At 41.1% G+C, this 18,926-nt stretch overlaps 1 protein-coding gene and 1 long non-coding RNA gene across 2 annotated transcripts in view; both read left to right on the forward strand.

The window, feature by feature from the left end:
• LOC145357037 (uncharacterized) overlaps window positions 1-18,926 on the forward strand; it is a 447,747-nt gene that overhangs the window by 389,466 nt on the left and 39,355 nt on the right. The gene's annotated exons all lie outside the window — the stretch shown is intronic.
• Window positions 1-18,926, forward strand: part of LOC145357036 (plakophilin-1-like) — a 59,304-nt gene that overhangs the window by 1,023 nt on the left and 39,355 nt on the right. The window contains exons 2-3 of the mRNA XM_080210088.1: window positions 525-610; window positions 16,101-16,540. Coding sequence (XP_080066214.1) covers window positions 525-610; window positions 16,101-16,540 — 526 coding nt within the window. The remainder of the gene's footprint in view (window positions 1-524; window positions 611-16,100; window positions 16,541-18,926) is intronic.

Raw genomic sequence — 18,926 nt, forward strand, 5'->3', positions numbered from 1 at the left:
CCACCCGGGATCACATCTAACACTTTATTCTACAGTTCTGATATAGCACAGAATACTGAAAGACCTGGACCGAGTGGACATGGGGAGATGTTTCCATTAGGTGAAAAGTAGAATCTTGAGGGAACAGCCTCAGAGTCCAGGGATGACCCTTTAGAATTGAGATTAGGAAGAATTTCTTCAGCCAGTGGGTGGTGAATCTTTGGAGTTAATTATTACAGAAGCATATGGAGGCATCAAAGATATTTAGGACAGAGACAGACAGGTTCATGATTTGTAAGAGGATCAAAGGTTACAGGGAAAAGCAAGAGAAATGAGGTTGAGAAATTTATGAGCCATGGTTGAATGGCAGAGCATTTGGGCCAAATGGTCTAATTCTGTCCTATATCTTTTGGTCCCATGGGACATACTGCTAGAACTGACTGTTGTGATTGTTTTAATTTACTTTGGGCAAGATGCAAAATGCCTGTTTGAATATTTTGTTATTGCATTATAATTTTTTTCTCTCTCTGCTTCTGTCTGATTAGAACCACGGAACTCAAGAGACATTCTTAATGCTGGAAATTCATTTCAAAAAGTATCCATAAGGAATCAAGGAACCCAGAGACACAAGGTAATTTATAAAGACATTTCTTCAATCTACAACCGGCAGCATATTTGCTTTCATAATCTGCAAAAAGGTCTTATAAAATCAGATTAATATTGTGTTATAATCCATTTAACAGATCATAAAATCTGTGGGCAGCACGGTAGCACAGTGGTTAGCACTGCTGCTTCACAGCTCCAGGGACCTGGGTTCGATTCCTGGCTTTGGTCACCGTCTGTATGAAGTTTGCATGTTCTCCTCGTGTCTGCATGGGTTTTCTCTGGGTGCTTCTGTTTCAAAGAACAACACACAACACAGCACGGGAAATGGGCCCTTCGGCCCAACGAGCCCGCGCCGCCGTCTTAACAATGCATTTTCCCTACACCTCCCTCGACCCGTGTCTATGCTTACGGTACCCCCATTGGAAACCAGATTCAGGGGAGAATAATTTAGGGATAATTTGTTACACCAATCAGCCTAAGAGCACATCTTTGGGGTGTGGGAGAAAACCGGAACACCCGGAGGGAACCCATGCAACCACAGGGAGAATGCGCAAACTCCCACAGACACTGGCCCAAATCCATGTGTCTGCACAGCTAGCAGTGATAGTCACTGAGCTGTTGTGGTGCCCATCTGCTGGTCCAGTTTTAAGCACACACAAACGACGTGAAGTACTAGGCCACTCTCGAAACATCCAAGAGCAGCCCACGCACGACACATCGTGTGCATGCCCCTCGTTAGACAACAAGGTGGACCGACACACCTGCGGAGTAAAAGAGACAAAACGTCAACACATGTAGCATTAGATTTCCAGTAACGTCCCGAAGCTCTGATCCTTATTTAAAACCGTCTTCTGTAACCCTCCATCCCTGTTTCACTCATGTGCCTATCAAAGTAAACCTTAAACAAGGCCAGCGTGCCTGCCTCCACCACCTTACTTGGTAGTGCATTCCATACCCCCACGACCCTCTGTGTGAAAATCCTCCCTCTAGTATCCAAATTATACTCCCCCCCCCCCCCCCCCCAAGCTCGTGGCCCCTCATGATATTTGTCTCCAAACTAGGAAAAAGCCTGCCACTGTTTACTCTATCTATACCCTTCATTATTTTATACACCTCTATCGGTTCCCTCTTAATCCCTGTCTTTCTAAGGAAAAGAGCCCCAGTTTACCCAATCTTTCCTCATAACCCAGTCCTTCCATACCAGGCAGCATCCTGGTAAACCTCCTCTACACTCTCTGCAGGGTCTCCGCGTCCTTCCGGTAGTAAGGTGACCAGAACTGGACGCAGTACTCCAAATGCGGTCTAACCAACATTCTGTACAACTGTAGCATTAGACGCCAGCTTTTGTACTCTATACCCCTTCCTATAAAGGCTAGCATACCATAAGTTTCTTCGCAACCTTCTCCACCTGAGTTGCCACCTTCAGAGACTTGTGCACTTGCACTCCCAGGATCCTCTGCATTTCTATATTGTTTATTGGTCTACCCTTTATCATGTAACTCTTCCCTGCATTATTCCTTCCAAAATGCATCACCTCCCACAACCCAAAGATGTGCGGGTTAGGTTGATTGGCCATGCTAAAAATTGCCCTTAGTGTCCTGAGATGCATAGGTTAGAGGGATTAGTGGATAAATATGTAGGGATATGGGGGTAGGGCCTGGGTGGGATTGTGGTCAGTGCAGACTCAATGGGCTGAGTGGCCTCTTTCCATACTGTGGGGTTTCTATGATTTTCTATGATTCTATAAAAGTTTGTCTGTCAGATTGCCACCCATGCCTGTTTTTCAGATAAGTAGATTCCATAATATAAAGGCTATCTAACTTCCAGCAATGTTGCAAAGATCTTATTGATTCACTAATTTTGAAAGAATGGCAGTAAAACACAATTATGCTTGGAAATATATTTATATTTTAATTTGCACTGTGGAGCAAAATTCTGTACTATTTTACACAATTTGAAGTAGAATTCAATTCTGATATTCAGGTGAATTTCCCTTTAACACGTACAAATTATGCAAGTGTTTATTGAAATGATTTAATTCAAGCTGCTGCTTAAGCTGAAATAATAGTTATGATGTAACCAATTTTAAACTTTGGTTTATGCAACACTGCTGGAAACAAAAGGTTGGCTTTTCAATTTTAATTATTTTTGCTGTTAGGTGAATATAGCAGCCAATTTTAACCAAGTTTCAACTCTTCAAACAAACTTGAGATGAATGAGAGCCAATTTTGCTTTTGCCGCTTGTGGGAGGAATATTGGCCAGTGCGTTGGTTGAGATCATTAAAAAAAAGCAACTCTCTGCATAGGTTTTGGTGTCATCTTTTAAAAAAATTAACTTTCTCCCTTTTCTGATCTAATTTCTTTTGAATCGTTGTCTCCCAGACTTAATTACCTCCGTTCCTGTGTTTTAGCTATACATCTCCACCATGACACATTTCCTCCACAGTTTCCGTCTCTTCCTTTTGAAGTCTTAACCTATTCAAATCCACTCACTTTCTGCACCCATTCTTCCCAATATTGCCTTAGGTAAGTGTCTGTTTGCGGTGTTGCTAAATTCATTAACATATCAAACATACCAGTTCCATTCACACAATCTGTTTGTCCCTGCCTTAATTATTTTACTCGCATATTCCCACAGTTCAGAATATATTCAATTTCCGGCTTGATAGTTTCATGACACTGGATCAAAATTGCAATTATAGTATCCAAGTACAATGCTTTCACGATGCAAATCGAAAAAAAATCAAACAGTACCTTGAATAAAATATATCCTTTCTTCAGTCCTAAATAATTCTTTTTAAACTATCCTTTCTGAAGTTTGTGATTGATTGGTGGTGGTATTAGTATCATCACTGATCACTTCGATTAGTCATGCTGTGAAACAAATAATTATAATTTGCAATTAAATAGACCACCAATGTGTAAATGTAAAAGAATATTTAATTCTTTTTACAAATATTTAATAACTCTGCTTGCAAATTTATAATAATCTGTGGCTCTGATTTGTTCCTGGCATTTCTTTTTCCACCATGTGAAGTTGATTACCTTTGGGTGGCACGGTGGCACAGTAGTTAGCACTGCTGCCTCTTAGCATCAGGGACCTAGATTCAGTTCCTGGCTTGGGTCACTGTCTGTGTGGTTCCTCTGTGTACTCCAGTTTCTTCCCACAGTCCAAAAATGTGCAAGTTAGGTGGATTGGCCTTTAGTATCAGGGGGATTAGTAGGGTAAATCTGTAGGGTTACAGGGTTAGGGACTGGGTAGGATTGTGGTCAGTGCAGACTTGATGGGCCAAATGGCAGCCTCCTGCACTGTGTGGATACTATGATACTTAGTTCAGTGTCACCTTAACCTGAGCTGTGTGCCATTTTCAGTGACACATTTTCACTGCTGCTTCACAGTGCCAGGGACCTGGGTTCAATTCTGTACTTGGATGATTGTCTGTGTGGAGTGTGCACATTCTCCCCATGTCTGCACAGGTTTCCTCCAGTTTCCTCCCACACTCCAAAGATTTCTATGAGTAAATTCACATCTTGCACTGAAAACTACACTACACATTTCATAATCCATAGTTATCACAAATTAATAACCATCACACAACATGTGTAAATATATTCCTCGCTGAATATATTTAAGTCACGGGTAGATAGGTTTCTAATAGACAAGGGAATTAAGGGTTACAGGGAGAAAGCAGGAAAGTGGAACTGATCCACTTCAGATCAGCCATGATCTTGTTGAATAGCGAGGCAGGCTCGAAGGGCTAGATGGCCAATTCCTGCTCCTATTTCTTATGTTCTTAAACATTTCTGATTTGCCATCTTTAACAAATTATTGTTAACTTGGATTGATCATTTCAATAATAACACGTGTTACGTTCTTGTATTTGGAAACTGAATATCAGTACTGCAATGTATATATTTTGTTTGCCAAATTTTGGCTGCTATGATTTTATGACTGAAGGAGAAAGCATATTAAAGGATTTTAGGGTGGCACAGTGGTTAGCACTGCTGCCTCTCAAGCGCCATGGACCGGGGTTCGATTCCTAGCCTAGGTCACTGACTGCATTCTACCTGTGTCTGTATGGATATCCTCCCACAATCTGAAAGATACGTTGGTTAGGTGCATTGGCCATGCTAAATTCTCTCTCCAGTATACCCAAACAGGTCCCAGAATATGACGATTAGGGAATTTTCATTGCAGTCTTAATGTAAGCCTACTGTGATATCAATGAATAAACTTAAAACTATAATTAAAAATTCATACCATGATCTTGGGTGAAAAATAAATGAAGGGTGGTAGTCTTCTGTCTAAAGGATAGGACAAGATAGCTAATTGTTGTTGTCAATTAATTTTAGTTTTTGTTCGTAAATTATCCAGAATCACTCAGTCGGGCATAGTAAATTAAACTTGGTCATTATAAGTTTAAGACAGGTACCTGCAGCAAAAGGTTAGCCGCTTTAAGTGTTCAACAACTAATAAATGATTTTCCATGTTTCGAAATGGTGTTTTAGTTACTGTAAATTATATTTAAGATCTTTACTGAACTTGTGGGTGGTACAGTGGCTAGCCTCACAGCGCCAGGGACCTGGGTTCAATTCCCGACTTGGGTCACTGTCTGTGTGGAATTTACTGTGGAATTTACTCTTTAACCTATGCTTAATGCTATCTCCACTCATATTGTCTGCATCTTTAAGATTTCAATAGCAGGTTAGCTGTAAACACTCGCATTCTAATCAGTACTCTGTGAACTGTGGATGCATTTATATGCCCTTCTCTGATCAGAACTTTCCACACACCTGACAGTGGAACAGTATTTCCAAAAGCTTGTGGGTTTACTATCAAATAAACTGGTTGGACTTTAACCTGGTGTTGTGAAACTTCTTACTGTGTGGAATGTGCACATTCTCTCTGTGTCTGCATGGGTTTTCACCTGGTGCTCTGGTTTCCTCCCACAGCCAGGTGAATTGACCCAGACAGGTATCAGAATGTGGCGACTAGGGAAATTTCACGTCAACTTCATTGCATCATTAACATAAGCCTTGCTTGTGACTAATAAATAAACTTTTGCATTGAAAAAAAAATTGGTCAGATTCTAGTGGATGGCTAAATGTTTTAATATTTAGGTGATGGCAACATCCTATTACAGACATTAAGTGTAATTCAGGAACAGAGTCATCCCTTGGGCTAGGTTTGATTGCTTATATTTCCTATTCCACTCTTGCCCCTCTGCCACAACTACCATGAGCGCACGCAGCATGTGAGAGTCTTTCCCTGTGTAGAATTGTTTATAAAATATGATACATTTTGAAAATAAAGGCCCTTTTATATAGTGAGTTAAACAGACATCCATAGAAATGAGTATACCACCCTTGTCAAGATGTGTTCTCCTATCCTTTTGACACTATTCTTGTTCTTGTTCTGCTTCGCTTGGGTGTAAGATGACATTCTATATTTAGAGTGTCTGTGAAAATACAGGGGATCAAAATTAAAACTGGACCATTCACCTGGCCATGTGACGTGTAGACACATTCCATTTCATGGTCAGTTGAGAAGATCAGTTGGTTGATGATTAGACTTGGAAGACCTTTTGGTTTAAACCTAGCAGAGCTTACTCAACCTGGATCTTTAACTTTTCCCTGCCAAGTGAGCCTTAACTTCAATCAGTACAATCTTGGGTTAATATTACACAATATTAACTCAATGTTAGGCATTTGGTCACAACTAATAGAATAGGTTTCACTTTCAAAATATATAAAATTCTGTGATAGGAATAAGAGTAGGCAGGTTTTGTAAAATTTAAATATTGGACAAAGCTGTTGGAATAAAAAGTTCTGCATGGATCTCCCATCTGAAATATGATCTGAACACATTGTATAAATTTCTATTTCATAATCACAGGATCCAATATTTGAAACGTTATTTTACCTCAAAATTTGAAAAATACCTCCAAGGTTATTCTTTTTTAGCACAGTGGTTAACACCTGAGTTCAATTCCTGGCTTGGGTCACAGTCTGTGCAGATTCTGGATATTCTCCCCGTATTTGCGTGGGCTTTCTTCCACATCTGGAAGTCATGCAGTTTAGGTGCGTTGGCCATGCTAAATTCTCCCACAGTGTACCTGAACAGGTGCTGGAATAGAATCATAGAATCCTACAGTACAGAAGGCAGCCATTCAGCCCATCAAGTCTACATCAACCATAATCCCACCCATATCCCCATAACCCCATCCATTTACCCTAGCTAGTCTGCCTGACACTAAGGGGCAATTTAGCATGGCCAATCAACCTAACCCACACATCTTTGGACTGTGGGAGAAAACCCACAGGGAGAATGTGCAAACTCCACATAAACAGTGACCCAAGCCAGGAATTGAACCCGGATCCCTGGCCCTGTGAGGCGGCAGTGCTAACCACTTGTGCCACAGTGACACCAGTATGACAACTAGGGGATTTTCACAATTTCATTGCAGTGTTAATGTAAGCCTACTTGTGACACTAATAAATAAACTTCAACTTAATCCAGCATTGAGTAGAAATTATTTAATCAGCACCATTAGAAAATTCTGTCTTGATTACACTGATGCCATTGAGCAAACTAGTAATTTGTTGTTCAAAGAAAGTAGCTAGATTAGTCCTCTGTAACTATCCATATTCCTTCTGTCTTTCTTACTTTCCCTGGATTATGTTCTTACAGTTTTACCACTGTTGAAAACACATTTTAAAATATGTGAATATAAAATAATTTTAGTAACAATAGAGAGTAGCTCAAGCCTAGTTTGCCATGTGGGTTTTATTTCTGGCGTGAGCTTTATACATTGGATATTACCAAACTACAGTTTTCAATGCTAGACACTAAGAGCACCAGGGGCTGCTTTTTTTCTGTCTAGTGAAAATTTAGCCCCTAGTTTAAAACAGCCACAGCGAAGGACTAGCAAAGAAAATTATAGGTTTGAAGAGATTTTAGCATCAATTCCTTTTTCAGTACTGAGAAGGGCTTGGATATCAGAAATATAATTTTGAGCAGGGAGCCAAATTGATTCAGTAGTATTAAGAAAGCAACCAATACCCTAGAGTTTAAATGGTTTCTGCTTTCGCTGATTTTAGTGGCTTGTGGCTTCTGTCGTTCTCCTTACCACTGTTTCATATAGCTGGTCAGATCCCAGTTTTAAAACTCAATTATGACAAAAATAGTAAAGACTCCTGGTCAGCCACACTTGATGGTGGAGTGGCACCCCTCAGTAAGTCTCTGGCAACAGTCTAGTGATCTGTTCCAGGGAAAAAAAAATCTAAGTAGCTATGGAACTAGATGAAAATCTATCTTGTGCACCATTAGATTCGGGAAGAGATACAAACAGAAAATGACTGTTCAGTAAAGTTTTGTAAGTGATGACTTAAGTACAGGTTACTCATGTGAAAAACTGAACATACTTTTTCTCATACCATTTGAGAGGAGTCTACACGGACTCTGTCAAACTCATGGACCTGGAAAAACCCACACAATGAAAGCCACAGAAAGCTTTCAAGATTTGTCAGGTAGTAAAATTGAGCGCTTCCTGCTTCACATTTCTTGTCTCGTCTTGAAAGCAAAGTTATGTGTTTAAAACTTGAATTGCAAAATGTCTTAAAGTAAACTGAATTCCAAATTTAGGGTGGGATTTTCTGCTCCCCCCCATGATGTGTTTTCTGGTGGTAAAGGCGACTTGCCATTGGCTATCTGCCGACGCTGGTGGCATTTTGGGTGGTTCACCTATCCTGCCTCAGGGGAACCCATCGTAGGGTTCACTTCCAGCAGGGCAGCAAAATTCAGCCCCTAGTCTAAAACAGCCGCAGCGAAGGATTAGCAAAGAAAATTATAGGTTTGAAGAGATTTTAGCATCATTCTTTTTTCAGTACTGAGAAGGGCTCAGATGTCAGACAATATAATTTTGAGCAGGGAGCCACTTGATTCAGTAGTATTAAGAAAGCAACCAATATCCTAGAGTTTAAATGGTTCCCGCTTTCGCTGATTTTAGTGGCTTGTGGCGGCTGTCATTCTCCTTATTGCTGGTAAATAAGTTTGAGTTTTTTTCCTTTTATACTCTGTAACCAGGGGCTGCTCTTGTCTGCCTAGTCAATGCTAACATTAACTGGCAATCATAATCACAAGCCCCAAACAATAGTCATGACCCTAACATTAATAATCTGTCCATATATATAGTTCAAATTAACTCGAACCATACAGCTAGAATTAACCCTTCATTTACTAGGAACTGATGCAAAATATTTATTACTCATGAAGTATAAAATAAATACAAGCATGAAAAGGTTTGTATCCTACAGTGCGATGATTTTTAAAAATGTCAGCCTCTAGTACATAATTTGTAATCAAATCTGTCAGTGAAATTGAAAAACTGTTTTGATTATTTGCCTACTGTACAATATCATTAATTGTGATATTTTCACACATGAAGTATACATTGATTTCCATGTTTCTGAATGAGACAAGGTATGCCACATTACATGGTTTAGTTAAGTATTGCACCATGGCAGTCATTTGTCACCATTCAAGTTCACAAATACCAACAAAATGCATGGCTAGTTGATTGGAAGATTGGCTGGAATAGCACAATTCTGTATTCTTTGATTAGTATCTTGGCAGTGTGTATCGTCAGGTGTTTGACTGTGAATGATCACAACTATATCTGAACCTTTTCACATCCATGTACATTCACCTCCAGCAGGAGTTACTGACATGTGCATGCTCCTTCAGCGGGAGTTGCTGAATATAAATGAGATATATATGTGGGAGTCTCCGGCCACAATCACCTGAAAACCGGAGATTCCCGCCCGACTTCAATGGACCTTTACATGGTCCATCCCCACCGACTAATATTCCAGTGGCAGGCGGGATGGGGGAATTCCGGCCTATATTTCTGGTCTCTTTTTAACAGAGAGAGAAAGTTGAAGCATCCAATGATAACCCACCAGAGATGAGCTAATTCAAGGTGGATCAATTTCTCTGTCTGAAAGGAGATATTCTGGTTTTTGTCAATGGAAAAAGCACTGGCACCGTAAGTTTCCTGGTTAGAGATGTAAAACTCCCCTTGAGTGCATTGTGACTCTGTAATACTATACTTATTAATTGCAACGTTTTGCTAAGATCAGCTTTCAAGACTCTGAGCTTAATGGAATCTGACAATATTCAATGACGACATGTCTGACTTTGAGTATTGGCAGCCGTGTCTTTGGCTGCCAACACCCTAAACTCTGGAATGGCCCTTTTTTCTCCTTTTCAACCTCTTGCTCCTCATTTAAGAATACAGCTGTCTGACCATGCTTTTTGACACTTGCCTGTCTGAGTGGCTTGGGGTCTTATAGATGCTATAGCAGTCGTTGTTGACAGCGAAGTACTGTCCAACCAAAAATATCAACTCAGCCAACACTTTCCAGGCAATAGCTACTCCTGACTCACATGATGTTTAAATATATCCTTTTAATATAATCTTGCATTCAAAGAAACATTTGCAAGAGCATATATAAATAATTGACTTCATATTGTTGAATTAATATTTCATTTCCCTTAAAATCACTTGAAGAAATGAGAGTAGAAGAAACATGAACAGACTTGCTTGCTTTGATTATATACCGACAGACTTTGAACCTTTTCATCTGCCGCTTATATTTTCAATTAGCTCAAAAGTGTAATGAAAGCAGTTTTGCTACCCGTGTTTGAGTTTTGAGCTTTGCAGGTGGCACATTCGCACACGAACAGGATTTTAAAAAGTGTTTCTTTTCAACTGTCCAACACCCATTCTCCACCCAGTTTTTGGGTGTAACATTTTCTTAAGAATGTGATCAGGCTTCCACTGTTAAGAAACTCGTTTTGCAACAAGACGTCTGAATACAATTGCTGCTCGGTTGTAGCTTCAAATTGTAACCCTTACCTGAAGGGGAAAGATACAAAAGGGTCCAGAGGGGCAATTTTTTCACTCAGATGGTGGTGAGTGTCTGGAACAAGCTGCCAGAGGTAGTAATACAGTCGGGTACAATTTTATCTTTTAAAAAGCATTTAGAAAGTTACATGGGTACGATGGTTTTAGAGGGATATGGGCCAAATGCGGGCAATTGGGATTAGTTTAGGGGTTTTATAGAAAAAATAAGGGTGGCATGGAAAATTTGGGCCAAAGGGCTTGTTTCCATGCTATAAACCTCTATGACTCTATGAAGGAAAAAGAGAGTTTGAAGCCTGTCAGAATATTCTTCTGTGGAATCAGCAAATATGTGGTAATCAGCAAGAAGCAGTGCCACTTGATCCATGAAGTCTGCATCGATTCTTTCAAAGAATATTCCAGTTTGTCCCATTTTCCCCATGTTTCTGTACCTTTTTCTCCAAATGTTTATTCTAGTATCTTGGCTGAAGGAAACCTCGAGAATTTCTTTGCAGGTCCTTCAATTGACCACCAAGAATTTGAATGATTGTTGGCAATTTTCTGTGAAGAATTTTCCACCCAATTTCTACAAAGTTATAGAGGAGGAATTCCTGATGGTGATGCCCAAGGAAGTTGTTCTAAATCAGCTTGTTCAAAGTCAGAAAATACTGTCAATTTCACTAGCAGTAGAGGAGTGTTTTGTTTCACTATTTGAATGCCGCTGACAATCCCATCCATGTGCTTTCTGGAAGGATCGCAGTTTAGTAATCGTAGAATTCCTACAATGCAGAAGGAAGCCATTCCGCTCATGGAGTCAACACCTAGGCCCACCCTGGCCCATCCCTGCCCTGTTCCTGTAACCCCCACATATTTATCCTGCTAATTCTCCTAATCTACACATCTTGGGAAACTAAGGGGCAATTGAGCACAACCAATCAACCTAACCTGCATATCTGTGGACTGTGGAAGGAAATCGGAGCACCCGGAGGAAACCCTCACAGACACGAGAAGAATGTGCAAACTCCACACGGACTGTCACCCTAGGCTGGAATCAAATCAGGGAGCCTAGCACTGTAAGGCAGCAGTGCTAATCACTGTACCACTATGCTGCCCTAAAATGTTAGCCACCAATTCAGGCAAGAATTGAACTGGCAACCCCTGATTTACAAGAGTAATGCTCTTAATCACTGAGCTACAGAGCCAATCAAAATTCTGGTGTTGAAAAAATGAGTACAATTGTACAATAGCTATACCTCTGTGGTAGCATTTTTGGATCCGAGTCAGAAGGTTGTGACTTTGAAACTGACCTGAGTGCATAATGTAGTCTAGAGCTTCCATATAGTTATAAGGGTGTGCTACATTTTTTATATGCGATATGAACTAATATCTCATTTGGCTGTCCAATGGATGCAAAAGATCCAATGGCACCATTCAAGGAAGATGTGCAAAGTTCTTCCGACATGACAACAGTGGCTACATTTCATTGGCTGTGGTGTGTTTTGGGATGCTCCGCACCAAGTTAATGATTTCTTCAAAATTTTGTTTCATGGACCATTTTCTTAACAAAACAACTTACTCGCTCCCTCAGTGGGCTGTTGGAAAAAGGCATCCAGGCAGGGTAGTAGTGTGGGGCAAAGGGACCAGAGAAGGAAAGAATCAACCAGAATTGTCATTCTTTGACCGCTAAACTGATCCTTTAAGATGGAGAAAGAAATCTCTCAACGCCAGCTTAAAGTCCAACTTTAAGCTGGTGTTGTGAGATTTCTTTCTGTTTTACCCCAGTCCGACACCAGCATCTCCACACCTTTGAGAAGGAGCATGGATGGGGCTGTCAGCCGCAGTCAAATAGTACAACAACAACACTCCTTTATTTCTGAACTAAATGATCAGCGTTCTCAGAAATAAAACAAAGGAGGGCAAATAATAAGTAAAATAATAGATGATTGCTTTGTGATTTGACGTAAGTGACTAAACAAGTTGTCCATCATATCGATTCAAGTTTGTGTCCCTTGAGGTTTAGAGAACAGAAATGGAAGTTGTACCAGAAAAATGGTCAAGATGTATGAAAGTCATGGCTCACAGTGGGGCAAAGATGGGCTGAGGAGAAGATTATCTGCAAAATTGCCATCTGCATTGCTACGCTAAAGACTAGGTGATTGGGATATTGAAAGTTCAGTTGTGAATGAGTTGAGGGCTTTTTTTTCCTCGGCATGGATATCAGAAACAAGTAGGTTTGATTCAGGAAAGTGGTCTTGATGGGGCAAATGGTAGAAGGTATAGGCAGCTGTTGGGGGGGGGGGGGGGGGGGGGCGCAAGATAGAACCACCCCTCGGAGGTTTCTGGTGACTTTGAGACCAATGCAGTTATCCATAATAAGCTTTGGATGCCAGGACACTGGGCACATGTGAACGGACATTTCATAGCAAGATGTAGCGAGGGGTGGTGATTATTGTTTCTCTAGTCCACAAGGTCAGAACTGGGAGTGGTTAGATGGGGAAGAAATATTGAAATAATTAATCCCCATTGAACATTCCCATTGGTTAGCAAGTTAGTAGGGTGGGGCAATGAGTATGTAGCAGCATCAAATACGTCAAAGAGCCCTTTGGAGGATGTTGAGAGAGGCAAAGAGGAAACTGTAAGCCCTTCTGGTCATGCCTTGAGCAGACCAGAAGGTGAGGAGGAAGATTGAGGAATACTGAAAGGATGAGATTGGGTTTTGGAAAGGCAAAGAGCCTTGAAAGATGAAAGGATGTGGGAGAGAATGTGTAAAAAGAAAAGGACTGTTTTCTTTAAAAGAAATGAGGAAAAAAATGGAAATGATGAGCTTGGGTCTAGAACATCAGTTTTAACCCCTTTTGATTCAAAATTCTGTATAATGACTGTACTTATTCTCATTGCTACTATAATTAGATGTGTTAACATTTGTGTCCTGCCTACTGGATAAGCAGTGGAACTAAATAGGGAAGATCTTCCTTTTTAATGCCTGAGCTTAAGGAATCACATGAATAATGCACACTTTTCAAAAAAACACGGACAGAAACAGTTCCACATCCAAAATGGTATCGACCCAATCTTTCACTCGTTAATTTAAAATTTAATTAATATCTGGCAATCTCTGCTATGGGTGTGTGCTCATCACCTCATCATTAGATGATCTCTTCACTACAAGTGCTGTAAGAGGAAAACCACTCTTGATATTTTCACAAATTTTGCGAGTTTCCTATTTCTGATTTAATTTTTAGTTGGAAAATTGAGAAATGTAGGCACATGTATATTCTTCCAGTTGAAATGAGAGCCACATTCCATTAATGTTTTATTTTTATTGAGTTTCAAAAGCCATTATTGAAGGAGCTTTTTAGCAAATAGCTATTTTTTAAATAACATTGAACTTCTCTGCCTGTGTGCTTGAATTTTCTGCGCTGATAATGGAGCATGTAAGCACAAGTATTGTTTTGACATACCCGAAACAGAAAAAGAAAGCACATGGTGACAGGTTTCTAACTCAGTAGAGAGCCAGCTGAATACATGAGGTACAGGGTACCTCGGGCAACAATAGTTAGCACTGTCGCCTAAAGTAGTTTACACTGCTGCCTCACGGTGCCAAGGACCTGAGTTCAATTCCAGCCTTGGGTGACTGTCTGTGTGGAGTTTGCACATTCTCCCTATGTCTGCATGAGTTTCCTCCAGGTTCTAGTTTCCCCCCACAGTCCAGAGATATGCAGGTTAGGATGATTGGCCATGCTAAATTGCCTCTTGGTGTCCCAAGGTATGTAGGTTAGGAGGATTGGTGGGGTTACAGAGTTAGCCTGGGTAAGAACCATTGCAGACTCAATGGGCCAAATGTCTCCTTCTGCACTCTAGCGATTCTATGAAATGTGAGCTAAGAGCGAATGAGAGGAATTTAATAGAAACTGCTGGAGTGGTTATGATGGTAGGGGTGGCATAGGGGGATGTGACAAGCAGAGCTAACTAAATACCTGTAGTTTTGTTGTCTTCAAATTTTAAATTATGCCCCTGTATCAGAGCCATTACATATGTCTAAATAAATATGCCAAATGAGCTAATGCTGACCGTTGGGATCATCATTGCACACTTCTATCCTGTTGTGAAAAACAACTGTTCATCATTGCCCTATCCTTTCTCTCCCTTGGCCAATTTCCGATTCATATTACATTGCCCCTTTAATCCCATGGGTTTCAATTTTGCTAACAATTCTATTCAGTGGTATGTCATCAGAAACCTTTTAAAAAATCCATATGCATATTACTGCACTACAGCCTCCCTCCCCCACCCCCAACCATCAGTCCTTTCCATCACTTCATTAATGAAAGCAATCCATTTTGGTTTTTACTCAAAATTAGCTCTTTCATAGAAATAGGATAACTATGATGGGCTCTTTCAATGTTGTAAGATTCAATGGACAGGATTTTCCAACTCTTCCCACCAGTGGGACCTTAAACCATAAGATATAGGAGCAGAATTAAGCCATTCAGCCCATAGAGCCTGCTCCATTCAATCATAGCTGATAAGTTTCTCAACCCTGTTTTCCTGCCTTTTCCCCATTACCTTTTGGTCCCCTCACCAATCAATAACCTATCTGCCTGTCTTAAATACACTCGATGACCTGACCTCACCGCCTTCTGTGGTAACGAATTCCATAGATTCATCACCCTCTGGCTGAAGAAATTCCTCCTTATCTCGATTCTAAATGGTCGTCCGTTTACTCTCAGTCTATGCCCTTGGATCCCGGTCTCTTCCACTAATTGAAGCATTCTTCCTTTTCCAGTGAAGGAGAAGGCCCCCCTCCCACACCGTGACCCTCCCTGACAGCACAGCCAGTGAGCAATGCAAATGGCCATTGACTTTGGCTGGACCAGAAGATCTTGCTCATGGCCAAGAGAGATCCACTACTTGATGGAAAACCTGCCGCAGAGGGGAGAGGGAACTTCTGGCCTGTAATTCCAAGTTGAGCAAAACAAGAGTCTGAAGAGTTGGCATGGTGGTACAGTGGTTAGCACTCCTGCCTCACAGCACCAAGGACCCAGGTTCGATTCCTGGCTTGGCTCACTGTGTGTCGAGTCTGAGTTCTCCCCACGTCTGCATGGGTTTCCTCCGGGTGCTCTGGTTTCCTCCCACAGTCCGAAAGACATGCTGATTAGGTGCATTGGCTATGCTAAATTCTCGCTCAGTGTACCCAAACAGGCACCGGAGTGTTGTGACTCAGGGTTTTCACAGTAACTTCATTGCAGTGTTAATGTAAGTCTATTTGTGACACTAATACATAAACTTTAAAATAAGCTGAGGCCTTTATTGTAAGATTGAGATGACACCTTTGCGAATTTGTGGAATTCTAAAACAAAGGACCCAATCAATTCACTGAACTCTCAGATTTCAAATGTGGTTTTCTGCATTGTTACCCCCATTTTATGCCTATAAAAGGGTGCAATAAGATTAAATTTAGGTTTGAGGGATCTCAATTACATTTGACACTGACAATGTTTATTTTTACCTTGCAGTTCTAGGCTTTAGATTCATCTCAAATACATTTGCATGTAACTTTTTTAGACTGAAGATGTTTAACTTTTACTTAAACATTCCCTTTTTGTTAAGGGTTCGCAATATGATAGCATCATGAATGGATATTCTATTAAAGGAAGCTTCACTGATGGAACAAGAACCAGTAAAGAACATCAGCAATGGGGCAGGTTCAGCACTTATAGCATGAAGGGAAAGCAGTCCATCAGCGTGTCATCACCTTATCAAAAGCATCCTGGTCCACAAAGTCCGCAGGGTGACAATGAAGTCTTCTTCCCAGGCATTTCAAGCAGTCGAAGTGAACCAGATCTCCTAAATATGCAAAAGACTCAGATTTTCAGGAAACAGGGAAGCAGGAACCGGTCTGTCAACCAAAGCAAAAGTCTCTATATCAGGAGAAGCAGGATGCTTCCAGATACTAAAAGTCAGGAAAATGGAAGGTTAGGATCATTGACCTCGAGGCATCCCACTTTCCAAAGAGGAAGCACTATTCAGAAAACAGCAAATGGAACACGGTAAGCCTAATTTTGATTGAATTAAATATTGAGGTTATCATGTTCCTCTATGGCAATGTTTGCTGCTAAGTGTGTGTGGTGGGCCAAGATTTCAACCCACAAACTTGAAGCTGGCCCCAGCTCGTGTGCCATGGTCAGCTTAATTTGAACATTTTTGGTGGGTATCCGGTGGTTTTGCCTGCACATGGGAACAAGCTATGTTGAGATGTGAATTTATTTTTGTTAGAACCATCACAGACAACTCAAAAAGTCTGAATGCTCCCTTTTGTAGCAGCTTATAGTTCCTTGAACAATCAAATTTTCCCAGCATTTAAGAATGTCCAGATCGATTGTTGTGGTAAGAGCATTTGAGGGTGGGGGGTTAAAATTTAATATCCATTCCACCATCAGCCTTAGCAAGCTGGATGCTACTGCTTCACTTTCCCTGCGGCACTGTTTCAGATTAAATCTTAGAAAATCCACACACGTCTTGTTATTAAGTTACCAAATAACAACTGGGTGCAGAACCATGGGGAACTTTAAATTTAACCTTCTTTTTTTAAAATGGAGTATTTCTTTCAATCATACAATTTGAGAAGAGATTCCTGCTCATGGTGCTGGATGTTTAAAAATTGTAGTAAGAAGTCTCACAACACCAGGTTAAAGTCCATCAAGTTTATTTGATCGTACACCCACAAGCTTTCAGAACATTGTTCCTTCATCAGGTTCACTCACCTGTGTTTGCCCCAGTCCAATGCCTGATATCTCCGCATCATGTTTAAAAATTTCCATTGGTCCCTGTGATACCCAGATAAAGCAATAAAGATGGTAGAAAATAGCTGAGAGCTATCTCTGAATGAGAAATCCAGATTATTTTACTTGTCCCTATCCCACCATCGTAGTTAAAATAGAAACTCTTGATGAGATGTGACGCTTCTTGTAACAAAAAAGCCATTTAACAGTGGACAAAGTCCCGTACAAGTCAAAAAGCAAATTATTAATTAAGTTACATAAAATGTATGTGGTGTACTGTATAGGTCATATGTGCATTGACGGTTTTTCTATTTTCGTGAACACCCTACAAAGTCTGGGGACGACCTTACCAGAACTTGGCAAAGTATCATGATCTGACTGAAAAACGGCATGTTTTTCTCTACAGAAATGGGCCAATTTTCTCTCTGGATCTTATGATACTTTGTCCAAAAAATCAGGTGGCTTGTTCCACACCATTATGTTGAGAGGCCAGGCCTAAACTTGCCTCCTGAACATTACTGGCATTGGACCTTTCACCGCTTCCCCCCCCCAAACAATCAATGTCACCCCCCATCCCCCACCCCCCCTAAACATGGCTGGCATCAGACTCCCTCTCTTTCCCCATCACGAACAATTATCTCCAGGGTCCCCAGCTCCCACTTCTGCTTGCCCCACTTCCACAAATAAATGAGACCCCTCCCATGAGGCTACACTATTATCTACCCCCTGGCACCCCATGCAGTAGCCAGGGGCAGTGCCAGGCTATTGCACAGTCATATCCCTCTCTCCCAGGGATTATACTCACATTTGTGTCACTGGGGGTTTCCCATGACCGGTTCACGACTGGGTGCACCTGTTGTAAAGCAATGTCATGTCGGCGAGGGGAATATGGAGGTCTTTAATTGCATGGAAATATATTTAGATGTATTAAAATCAGATTCACGGCCATTATCACATTGTCAGTGAGGGGTGGTGAAAATTGGAAATTGCAACATTGCCACCGAGATTCGCAATTTCCTGGTTTTGCCAGCATTCCTGCACATAGAGAGAGGACTCAAGATCCCCTCCCCCATTGTCTAGTTGAAGAACGTAAAAATTAGGGGCTTGATATGAAATATATTTTGTGAAGCTTCACAGTTGGAACTGAGGTGGAGCAGAATTTCTAATTCCTCCCCCTGACTTGGCAGCGCTGACCCATTGTAACTCAGTAAATCACTGTCTAAATACTGCCCCAACTGTGTCCAATGTACCTAGAGGTGGGAGTAACACAGTTGAGAGGTAGTCTTCAAATGGCCATTGTAAAGATTAAGGTCAAGAAATTTAGGAGACCCGAGGAATGTGTGGATTGGAGATTCGGAGATGGGTGGAATGGGTGACTGGAAATGAGAGGCGGGGTGGAGGGGGACGGTTATGGTTGATGAGGGTAGCAAAAGATGTTGGGGGAGCGCAAGGAGGTGCAGCTGGAGAATACCTGGAACAGAGATACAGAGCATTGGTGAAACTGTAGAATATAAAACTTGGACAATATTTAAGCAGTTTGAAGGAATCAGCAAAACCTTTGAGGGCCAAATTTGTACATTCCATATTCTATGGGCATGATCTTCCAGTCCTGCCAATGGTGCACCCTGACTGCATGTTTTCCAGCGGTGTGGGA

This window comes from Carcharhinus amblyrhynchos, chromosome 22 (assembly GCF_965287045.1).
Source record: "Carcharhinus amblyrhynchos chromosome 22, sCarAmb.v2.hapA, whole genome shotgun sequence".
Classification (NCBI taxonomy): domain Eukaryota; kingdom Metazoa; phylum Chordata; class Chondrichthyes; order Carcharhiniformes; family Carcharhinidae; genus Carcharhinus; species Carcharhinus amblyrhynchos.